General features: G+C 40.6%; 1 protein-coding gene across 3 annotated transcripts in view; it reads right to left on the minus strand.

Moving 5' to 3' along the window:
* Nucleotides 1–12,096, minus strand: part of DBF4 (DBF4 zinc finger) — a 39,755-nt gene that overhangs the window by 1,716 nt on the left and 25,943 nt on the right. The window contains exons 6-11 of one of the 3 annotated variants that reach the window (XM_036762041.1): nt 11,774–11,850; nt 7,878–7,908; nt 7,378–7,423; nt 5,498–5,626; nt 2,404–2,524; nt 676–794 (exon numbers count right to left, since the gene is read on the minus strand). In XM_036762041.1, the coding sequence (XP_036617936.1) occupies nt 676–794; nt 2,404–2,524; nt 5,498–5,626; nt 7,378–7,423; nt 7,878–7,908; nt 11,774–11,850 (523 nt within the window). The remainder of the gene's footprint in view (nt 1–675; nt 795–2,403; nt 2,525–5,497; nt 5,627–7,377; nt 7,424–7,877; nt 7,909–11,773; nt 11,851–12,096) is intronic. The other 2 variants (XM_036762038.1, XM_036762039.1) reach the window with 2 other exon arrangements.

Here is a 12,096-nt window from a genome sequence, read left to right on the forward strand (position 1 = left end):
GATCTTATATAAACCAGGCAGCATAAACACTGCATTAAGGGAAATCCAGGCATTCTATTCCCAGCTGGTTTGACATCATCACCTCAAATAAATGCCCCAACTTTTTTGTTTTAATTTTTAAATAGCTGCCATTAAACCCATTTTATTCTGTGTATGGATTTTTGTTGTCATCTGGAAATCTAAGGTTGAAGATTCTGTATTTGAATGGAGAGAGGAAACACAGCAAACCAGCCTGGAAGCCAGTAAGACTTGGGTTCCAGTCCTGTCCCAACACAAACTGGCAGCGTGACCTACGGCAATCCTTTAACCTCTAGACAATTCTCCAAGGCTCTTAAGTTACAGAGAAGGTGCTGACCTGCACTGGTGGAGGGAGCTTCCACTGAGGAGCTCATAATATCAACGAAATAACAGGTGAATCTGAAAAAGCAGCTTTTCAAGGAACGGGCCAGAAAATTCTATAGGCTATTAACCAAAAAAACAAAAACAAAAACACCCCCTGAAACTTCAGAGTTTGATACCCTTCACTATGTACAGTGTTTAAGAGATATTAATTTCTTTGAAAGTCTGGTATGGATAAAAATTCTGAATATTTGTAATGTTTTTCCCCAAAATGTAAATAACAATGTTTATTATCAATTGATTTTTTAAAATTAAAGTATCTAAATAAAAAATTACCTTCTGGATATATTGCTTTTGTATTCTACGAAGTCATAGACCAGCTTGGATATGATGTCATCAACAACTTGATACTGAGTACTTTGTGCAAAGTTTCTGTGTTGTTCGCTTAGAAGATGCTAAAATTAAGAATAGAAGCACAGGAGAGAGTCAGCGCAGCAAACTATAAAACAAACAAAAAACCTCTCTGCTCAGCCTGTTTTCTTGATGCCATCTTGCCTCAACATGTTTCATGACAAGAAGGTTCTATAATTTTTCAAGAAGCACAAGCAGAGTTTTTGAGAGAAAGGATCAATCTTCCAGAAGTCTGTGGTCTTTGGGCGCAGGTAACTGAAGAGTCCCACTGAATCCCAACATGAGCCAGGCACTACCAGGTAAATAAGAAAAGGCTGAAGACAAGGCAGTGCTTAACATTTGGGAGCATTTTAAAAACACTTTTCTCCACTATTACATTTCCTTAAGTAGAGAAAGGCTAGTATATGTACTAATTTTATGGGTATAAAATGAGCCACCGAGAAGCCGAAGGTCACAAAGTTTTGCAGTCATGAAGGGTTTGAATGTAAGGGGGCAGGGGAGGAGGTGGTTTTATATGGTTTCGAACCTCCTAGGTCAGTGTCAACATAAGTATTTCAAGGAAGAATCACAGGACAATTCAGATCCAGAAGTAATTCCAGAGGCCGTACTTTGTCCAATTTTGAATCCTCCAATAAATATGGAAGTGAAGGACCCAGAAGAAAACAAAATTAAAAAATGGAATGCTTAAATTTCATGAAATATTAGAAATGAAGGCATATTTAAGGTTAAAGATGTTTAATGTAGAAAGGAGCCAGGCTCTGAGAATTCTGTTTGTGTGTACCTTTTAACTACCAAAAGGGAAGGAGACACATATGTGTTTGCTTCTAAGCCAAGGACTACTCTCCCAATTCTCAGGAACTCCATTACATGGAAGTGTCCAGAGAAACATCTCAGAAATGGAAGAGGGAGGAGAGCTGAGGCTGCCCCCCCCACCCCAGAAAAGAGTGCCTTCGGTCCTGTTCTCTGCTATAGACCCTAGGCTCATTAGTGCTGATGGCTAATTCAGTGGCATACACTCAAGCTCACATCCACTTCTATGGATGTTTTCCGGGACAAAGGAAACAAAACAGGTGACACTTTCTATTTAAAACAAGTTCTCAGAAGAACCATTTCTAGGACCTTTCAGTTTCTATTAGGGAAAGTCTGTATTTCTTCCTCCTAGCACCAAGTGTTGGCATCTTTCTAGAGAAGCAGAAGCAGACTCACTATCAGTAGTTGTGCAGGGATGCTAGCAAATAATGGAACAGGATCATTTTCATAAAAACAGCAATATTACTGAATTTAAACAAATTATGCCATTTAAATAAAAAGGTAAGCAAATTAATACAAAAGTTAGGATTTTTATGGAATACCACATGGGATCCAGAGCCACTGGACCAAAAATTTTTTGAAGAAAATTTTAAATGTTGGCTTTTTAAAAATAAGTAATAAATTTGACATTTGGTTTTGGCTCTAAAAGTTCTTGGTTCAATTATTTTGTCTATACTTGTCAAGTTCTGAATCATGAAAAATCTGAAAATCTGTATGGAAATACTTACTTATCTAATAAGGAGTTTTTAAAACGTTCTATTTGTCTTGTGAAATCTAGCTGTGCTAACGCAGTATGTCATTCGTCCACAGTGAACCATTCCCCAAACCCAAGAGCAAGCTTACAGTCTGAAGCGCCTCATATCTCTGGGAGCAGCACTCACAGTAGCCCTTCTTCTTGTTCTCTCTGAGGCGGGGCCGTGCGGGAGGGCAGCGCCCTTCATCAGCTTCACAGCCCATTCTGTTCCTGTTCAAAGACAAGTGTTTTCAATGGACACGGAGCAAAATTCCCACACACTTCTGTACTTAGGGTTAACACTCAACTTTCATGACATAACTTTCCATTTGAAAATGAAAAGCAAGAATATTGTTATAATTATCATAATCATATAATTATCTTTAAGATACTAAACCCTGTTATCTATCCCAAGTAAGAGAGGAAAGAAAATCCAAGCTATTTTCACAGAAAATGCCCTTTTTGGGAGCCCATTCAACAAAGGATTTAAGACTTCTTTTGCTTAGCAAAACCTTTTTTTATAGAACAAGCTAGTAATGTAAATAAAATTTAAAGAAATGTTTCAAACCAATTAATAAACTATTATTTTTAAACATCATGGGCATTAAAACCACTCAAGAAAAGAACAGTATAATACCTTCAAAATATATTCACAAGTTATCACAAAATTTTTTTGTTTAAAATGTTACCCATAAGTCCAGGAAAGATGACACGAAATCCAATTCAATAAATGGAATCATGGAAGAAGCCAGACATAAGACAAAACTGAAACATTCCCCTCTCTCAGGAAGCTCACACTGGACTCTGCATTTTGGTGAGCAAATACAACGGCCTCTGAGGGCTGAGAAGGCAACAGAGGAGGTGAGGCAGCGGCGGAGAGCAGAGAAGGACCCAGAGAGGGTGAAGGGAGTTGGGATGACATTGTCCAGGTGAATGGATGAAAGCAGGAGTACTCCAATCTGGCTAGGACCCAGTCAGAGTGAATTAAGGAGAAGATGAAATCAAGTTTACCCCGGGATGTGGACAGTCTTAAATGAGGTAGCAAAACGGTACAGTGGATAGAGTACAGGTCCTGGAGTCAGGAAGAAGTGAATTCAGATCCCACTGCAGTCACTTAGAAGGAGGGAAGGGAAGAATCCTTTCTATACCACCTAGTACGTGCCCAATGATCCTCACAACAACCTGGGGAGGGGGATGCCAATATCGCAATATTTATAGTTGAGGACACTGAGTGCCTTGTCCAGGCTCATACAACGCACGAGTGTCTGAGACTGGATTTGAATTCAGGACTTCCTGACTCCAGACCCACTGCTCTATCCACTACTGCCTACTAGCTGTGATCCTTTGCTGATCTCAGTTTACTCATCTGTGGAAACAGCAGCATCTACCTTCCAGAACTCTTGTGAGAATCAAATGAGACACTTGTCAGGTGCTCTGCAGACCTCGAAGTGCAATAGCTATTATGTTCTGTTGCTGTTTGTCCTTCATTTTCAAAGAAGACAACACGGGGTGATCTCGTGACTTGTGAGTGAACTGGATCTCAGTGAGGCAGAGCTTCACAAAGTCCTCAGCCAAAGTCATCCAAGTCCAGAGGCAAGACAAAAGTCAGGATGACTGGTCATCGATGGCCCCGAATGCAGCGATGACCCTGGTGTCTTCCATGTCTGGCCAAGCTCAGCCACCTTCACGGCTGCTGGAACAAACTGGTCACCAAAGGGTTTGAGGCCTGTGGGTTATCCTCCACCGAGGGCTGTCAGAGCCTTTTCAAGGCCGCTCATCCACCTTTGGTGGATGTTACCTGTTACCCAGCCCGTACGTGCGGCTCCAAGAAGCTATAGCACAAGCTGTAGCCACATCCTAATAAACATCTCAACAGACAGGCTATTCTACTCCAAGCTGCTATAAATGCCAGGGTGAGAAATCTGTATTTTACCTGGAGACAACAGAGCCACCCACCACAGATTTTTTGAGCAGGGGAGGGCCATGGACAGACTTGTATTTCATGACTATTAATTTGGCGGCTGTTTGGAGGACAGATTAAAGAGAGAAGACACCAGAAGCAGGGAAATGAACTAGGAGGCTACTTTACAATAGGCCTGAGCATGGGGGATGGCTGGGGAAGTAGGGAGGAGGCAGATGCACAAGATGGGGTGAAAGTAGAATTATGTGGTGTAGCAGGAGAATGCGGGCCTCTGAGTCACCACAGACCTGGGCTCTTGCCCCACTTCTGAAGAGCATCTCCAATGGGCCCAAGTTCCTTAGCCATTCTAGAATTCTCATCTGTAAAATGTGCCCAACACTGACTTCAGTGGGTTACTGTAAATACCAAATGATTTAATACACGTAAAGCATTTTGCAAACCCTAAAAGACTGTAAGAATATCACCTATTAATTTTGGATGTGGGAGTGAGGGAGTGGAAACAGTTAAGGGTAGCTTTAGGTTGCAAAACTGGGTTACTAGAAGCATGGTGAAGTCCTCAAAAGAAATGTGAAAACAAGTTTGGAAGAGGGACAGATTTAGGTTAGTGCAGGATATATGGATCTGTGAGTCATCTGTGCAGAAGTAAACTGATCCCAAGGAAGCTGATGAAATAAGCAAGAGCATGGCTCAGGATGTCTCGTCCTCAGGTCTAGGGGTCCATTCCATGGATAGATTTCAGGGGCTCTGAGAATATGGTGAGAAAGCATCTCTCTTTACTTTCACTAACCTTTAACTGAAAATGAACATTTCCTTCAATTATGAATATAGGAAAAACACCATAGTAGTATTAAGCTTTATCAGCCAAAGATGTCCATGACACAAAAAGGTTATAAACACCTGGCATAGAGAGAAGAAAGGAGGCTGTTGGGCTGAGCCCTGGAGGTCTCCCATGGTCAAGGACTAGATGAGGGAGGGAAGAAGGCAGACTTAATAATGGTTGACTCTGTCTGGTACAATACTAAGTCTAGGGGACACAAATACAAGCATGCAAATCAAGTCGGTCCCTGTCCTTGAAAAGCTTACACTTTTTAATGGGAGAAAAGAATACATAAAGGGGAGCTGCAAACTGGGGGGCAGGGGTGAGGGTGCTGCAGGAACGGAGAAAAGCTGCCAGCACCTATGGCTGGTTTCCTATTCACTCTGCTTAGTTTCAAAGGCAAGATCTATTCAGAGTAGTTACATGATAAAAATTCATAGAATTAAAATTAAAGATTCAAACCAACCTTTGTTTAGCTTGTGTTTGTTTCTGCAGACTAGATGTTTTATCCAAATCAAAAGGACTGCAGGGCTTGGGAATGGAATAATTTATAAGAGGTATATTGGACAGCTGCAGGTAAAATGGTCTGTAATGGCTGGAAGATGGGGAAAAAAGAAATTTTAAGGTAAAATGAAACAAAACTGCTTTATAAACAGAAGTTTTATATTTCAGAACCAAATATTTCATTTAGCTATAAATAACCTATTTAACACATCACACATTTCGCTTAGTTCTTAAAAATACCCAACTTAACATGTGGCAAGGTCAGAGACCATCAGCCAGCTGGAATATCTAAAGAAACAAAGACTGGACCCTGAGTACATACAGGGATGTAGGGGGCTTCCCTCCACCAATACAGAGAGGCATCTTTTCTGCAACAAGCACTAAGAGATTGGAGATTTGCCCAGGGCTGGGGAGTCCGTGGAACCTGAATCCACCAGGTCTTCTTGGAACTGAGGCCAGCCCTGTGTCCGCTACATCACACCTCAGACTATACACATCATCTTCTGACAACACTTTAAACCTCAAGCTACCCAATCCAGCCTGGTGTTTTTGACCTGTGAGAATAATACAATTATGGAATGTGAAGGGAGCCCTTCCCACAGGGGTTAAAACCAGCAGAGCCTTTGTGTAAGGGGCTCCTATAGCCTCAGAGGATATTCACCAGACCCTTCTGAAAACCAGAGGTGAAAAAACATTAAGGACATTGAAATGAAGAGCAACTGGAAAAACTTGCCCCAGTTCAAAAGTTTTTCGGGCCTCCAATAAGAAAGAGTCACAGCATGTATGCAGTACTCAGCACGCAGACACTGCACATGTTGTTCTTCAGTAGTTTTCAGTCGATGACCGACTCTTCAAGACCCCATTTGGGGTTTTCTTGACAAAGATACTGGAGTGGTTTCCCATTTCCTTCTCTAGCTCATTTTACAGATAAGGAAACTGAGGCAAACAGGGTTAAGTGACTGCCCAGGGTCACATGGCTAGTCAAGTTTCTCAGGCCGGATTTGAAATCAGGCCTTCCTGACTCCAGGTTCTATCCACTGCAGCACAATCAATGCTTGTTGATTAGTGAAGAAAAGTATGGCCAGTTCTCAGGGTTCTTCTGCCAAAATCACTTTTAACAGATGCCTGCCCAGTCTGCTCTCTGCCTTTTTTAGACTTGGGCAGGGAATCTACTGATCTAGGGAACTCTCAAGGGAGGTAAGTCCTTCTACCAAAACAGATCTATACTCACTCTGGAGCTGCCAGGGGCACTGAGAGGTTGTGACATGTCCAAGGCCACACTGCCCGTGTGTGTCTGAAGCAGGACCTGAGCCCAGGTCATCCTTACTCTAAGGCCAGCTCTGGTCTACTAGGACCTGATGCCTCTGTATCTAATTCTACCTCAAAACCATCTCTACCACATGAAGATGAACAGTTCTAGGTGATAGCTTAATGGAATAGGCATCTGGCAAGAGGAAGTTCCAAGCAGTCTCCTGTACACCTCATATCTCTAGGAGAGGAGGCGGGAGGCTAGGGTATGAGAAGTACACATCTTCTGACTTTTCATATAAACATATGAAACATTCCCCATATGGTTTTATCAGATCTGATTTCTACTTGCCACTGAGAAGTAACCAAATAAGCCATCTTTATATTTGCTGCATCATTATCTGCCTTTATATAACATTTATCCTGAATCGAATTCTATTTTGAAACTTGTCTTTTCTCTAATTAAATGTACTTTATGGAATGTAACCACACAACATTTCTTTTTCCCTTTAAAAAGGGAGAGTAAAAACCTTAAAACAAAATTACTTAAAATATTTCCTCCATTTTTACTTTGGTCTTACACTTTATACTTACTGGCTTGAATCTTCCACCTTTACAAATGGCTTTTTGAGCCTTCCTGCTGGGAAACACATGGAACATTCCTTTATTATTAAATTATTAAATATTATTAAATACTAATGCTAATAAATCCACAGGCAAATAATCCTAATGGCACATTTTTATCTCTCTATAGCCAGTCTACAGGTTATTCTATTTACCACTCTTAACCCACCTTCCAAATGGTATTAACATTGCCAGTTTAAAGAGCACTATCACAGAAATGTATTTAATTCTCACAATAACTCAGAGGAAAAGGAGGAACGATAAGTCCCATTTAGAGCTGAGGAAACTGAGTCTCATTGATATTAATCATACTGCTAGCATCTGGCAGCATCATAGTCTAGTTTTTCTGAAATCTAGGCTTGAATTCTGCTGCCAGAGAGCCACAGAATATCATAAAAGGCTTGCTAATGTAATCTTACTAAATTTTGTTTTAAAAAAGGAAGCACTTTTAAAGATGTCAAAATACTTACTTTTTGTTTTCTGAATACCTAATCGTTTTCCCTGAAAGAAAGAAAAGATGGCTAGTGTGAAGATGCAGTTTAATAACAAGGTCTTTTACTGTAACTGCACTGTCAATTGCCTTCACTAATCAGTAATTCTAAATGTGGAAAAGTACTGTAAAAAACAGGGATGATTCACTTAAGTATTCCCTTATCATTGTGGGTACCAATGCAACTCACAACCTTTCCACGCCTCAGGATGGTGGCCAAATTTCTGGTAATGAGAGACCGTTTAGTCTTCAGAGGACCTATTGGTGGGCTGTACCACAAGTCTTTCCCAATCTGGTAGGACATGGTAGAACTCAAACTCTACACAAATAGCCTTTTTAGGTTTTAAGGACACCACCATGCCCTCTGATGTTGTCAGAGTGAGACTTTATTGGAGTATTTTAGATAAAAACACAGCTGACATAATAGTTCCCATTGACAGAACATTAGGGCTTATAAAGAGCTTTCTCTGTCAAATCTATGAAGGAGGCAGCACAAGTGTGATCTTCACTTTATGACAGAAGAAATGAAGGCTCCCAGGCATGCAGGCTGAGACCCAAGGCAGTTCCAGATTTAGAGACTTTTGTCTTTCCTTCTTGTTTTTAATCCCACATGCCTTCCTGGGGCCTCAATTATTCATGCAGACATCTGTTAAAAATAACTTGTTTTTAATTACTTTTTTCTAACTAATTAGAATGGTTTTTAGAAGTATTTTCAATGAGGATGTTGAAGGAAACAACAATTGTAAACAAACAATATCTTGTTATCTACTGAAGAAACGAATTTCCTTTTAGAACATAGCTAAGATCACTCGAAATTCCACTATAAATTATGTATTAACAGAAAGACATTATCATTTAAGACGAAGACTGTAACTTGTGAAATACTTAACAGGTTTAAATTTCAACTTAAAATAATTTGTCAACAATTGTCAGAAATGTTCTTCAAGATTATACAGGTAACAAATCAAGGCAGTCACTAAAATCCACTTCACTAATGCATTCTGAATACAATACAAAGGAAAATAAAATTGGGCGATAATAAAGTAAGCTAGGAATTAGTTTAAAAACTAATTCCATTCATTATACACCATACTGCTTTTCCTTTGTTTTTATACAAGTTAAGTGAAAACAAAAATTTTAAAGATAATAAACTACAGGGCAGGATTTATTTGATCAAATTACAAGAGGAATGGAATACAGACACATCAAGAAGAAAATAATTTATTTTAACCAAATGCAAGGATAGAAGATTCCTCTTATAAATCCAACTTACCACCTGTCAACTCAATAAGCATCTATGAAGCACCTATTAAATGCTGAGCCCTGTGCTCAGTGAAAAAAGGAAACAGACCTGGCCTGAGAAAAGTGAATACACAATCATTTCTAGAAGTGGGGAATGCACTAACCACTGAGAAAGGCACAATCTGGATCAGGAAAGGCCCCATGGAGGTGACCCCCAAGGAAGCTGGTCTGAATCCCCAAACGTGGAAGGGAGTGACATTTCTCCATAGATAAGAGGTCCAAGACAGGATCACACAATTTCCACTTTCTTGCTGCAAATTAGAAATGGTGACTGGACAGTGGCAGTTGAAGGCGCACAGTTCAGAGACTCGAGTTCAAATCCAGCCTCAGCTGCTGGACTGGTTGTGTGACCTCAGGCCAGTCACTTGACCTGTCTGCCTCAGTTTGTTCCTCTGTAAATGGAGATAAAAAGAGCCCTCCCTTTCCTCCCAGGGATGTCGTAAGGAGTGAATGAGAAAACATTTGTAAAAGCATTTAGCAGTGACTGGCACATACCAGGCACTTAATAAATGCTTATTCTTCATGTTTCAAATCACTCATTGGATGAGTGAGAGGCAGAGGACTGAATTCCTATCCAGGCTTTCCTTTATAGAGGACAACAAACAGACTTCCAGCTCACTTCGCTCTGCCTGGCTTCAACTCCAGGGAACAAGATGCCCACTCCTCCCCTACCGTCACCCCTCCTTTTGTTTGTCTTCCCTCATTGGACTGTAAGCTCCCTGAGGGCAAGGACTCTTTCTTTTTCTTATTACACACTGACTAGCTGAAAAAACTTGGAACAGTCAACTTTGGAGTCACTATGGAAAGCCAGGCACACGGCTGAAGTGATGGGGAGAGCCGTTGGCTGATTTAGGCAACAAAAGTGGTTAAATTGCCGACACTGACTGGCTGTTACTGGGCACACACCCCAAGGGGGCCCAATGTGACAGAAGGGTGATAGCAGCCCTCTTAGCAGCAGTAAAAGAGGTGGACACAAAGTGGGTGCCCGTCAAATAGTCTTGTTTTTTGAGTACAAGGGAATACTCTTGTGTAGTAAGAAACAACAAACAGGAAGAAAAATGGGTTAAGATTTGTAGAACTAGTCCAGAGTGAAACATGTAGAACCAAGCAAGAAATGACTCAACACAAAGCCTAAACATGCACATGAAAGAAAGTTCGTTAAACTCAAGATGAACTCTTAGTGAAGTAAAAACCCATTTGGGTCTTGGAAATAAGGTGGTCAAACACACCTCCTCCCTCACACCAGAGCAGGGGACCAGAAGAGCAGAATATTGGGCACAAAGTCAGTATGGTACCTAATGTTTTTGCTTTGTGGGGGATGTGTAAGAAGCTACAGTGAAAAAAATAGATAAGGAATAAAATGCATTAAAAAAAATAAGCTAAGATCAGTGGGAGAATTTTGCATTCTGGACATCCAGAGGGGGAAGGAAGCTCCTAGAGAAGATCTGTATCCTTGATCAATATCTCCCCATGGCATCCAAATCCAATCAATCACGTGATTTTGTTCTGTCAGTTAGAACTAAGACCTTTAAGTGCAAGGTTTACTATGGACAGTAAAAGCTTCACTTGTTGAGCACTTGGTCAACAGTAGTTCTGGGATCCAGAAATACAAATCTTTAGTTTAGTAAGCAATTAATGATCTGGTGATTTGGGGTGGAAGATTGTGAAGGAAGAGTCTGATCTTTGGTTTGTAGGGTTGTAAGCAGTTTTACTTGTTTCATTTTTTAACAAACAGAAGGCAGTTTGGCACACTAAAAAAGGGGACAGTGGCAGGGGTCAGAAGCCCAGCTTTGTTTCTGCTACAATCTAACTAAACACACAACCTCACCTCTATGGACCATGGTTTCTTCACCCATAAATAAGAAGCACTGGTTAGGTATTAGGACTTTAGACCAATCTAATCCAATTAATGAAGAAACGGAGGCCCTGAGACTACTAGACCTGCTCAAAGTGCCACAAGGAGTGGTAGCAGAGGAAACATATGACCACATCACTCTAACCCTTCTTCCAGTCAGTAAAATTATGTGAGTCTATGCATGGAAAATGGGAAGAAGCAACAAGAAGACAGCATTCATTTAGTTAAGAGAAATTAAAAAAAACACCTGCTAACCCCCAACCCCCTAAATTACTCAATTACAAGACTTTTACTTTAGATGCCCACACTACATAAATCACTGTGCCCAGCACCAAGGAAGACAGGCTGCCCTGCCCTTGTGGGACATGGACGTAAGAACAGGAAGTAGACAGTGAAGGTAGCCCAACTGTTTTTTCTCAGTATCTGCACTAAGCTGAGACGACAACAAAAAAGGCAAGATCACAGATGGCCAGATTCTCACCCAGGCCTACAATTAGTTTTAAATGAAAAGCAGTAACACACGGAGCCAACCAGAAGCGCTCCCCAGGGGTCGACCTTTTGGGCTTTTTTTGAAAGGAGCATTTTTCCTCATACTTATTTGTCTGCATCAGATTCAGGAGAAGGCTTATCATTGGAACTAAAAGCGAGACGGCAAAAACATGATTTCGCTAGGATACTTTCCTTCTTCAATGACTTCAAATATTTAGAAAAATACTCACCACCTCTCTTAGTGATGTACTTGATTTCTTGATCAGATACAGTTCTTTTTTCTTTTGTTCAATATAGTATTTAATATCTTTATTAAAAGAAAAAGGTTTAAAGTTATTTTTATTTTCAGAGTTAAAAATAAAGTTGAAGTGATACTTAGTAAGATAAAGTCCAAAAAGGAAATTGGATATGAACAATAGGAAGATTCCATGCACCATAAATAATGCTGTTTTTACTACGATTGGTTCTAAGATTTTCATAGATAGTAAATTGAAACAACCAAGGCGGGGGGGGGGGGGGGGGGGGGGGGGGCTGGGGGGGGGGGGGGCGGGGC

This window comes from Trichosurus vulpecula, chromosome 5 (genome assembly GCF_011100635.1).
Source record: "Trichosurus vulpecula isolate mTriVul1 chromosome 5, mTriVul1.pri, whole genome shotgun sequence".
NCBI classification, from domain to species: domain Eukaryota; kingdom Metazoa; phylum Chordata; class Mammalia; order Diprotodontia; family Phalangeridae; genus Trichosurus; species Trichosurus vulpecula.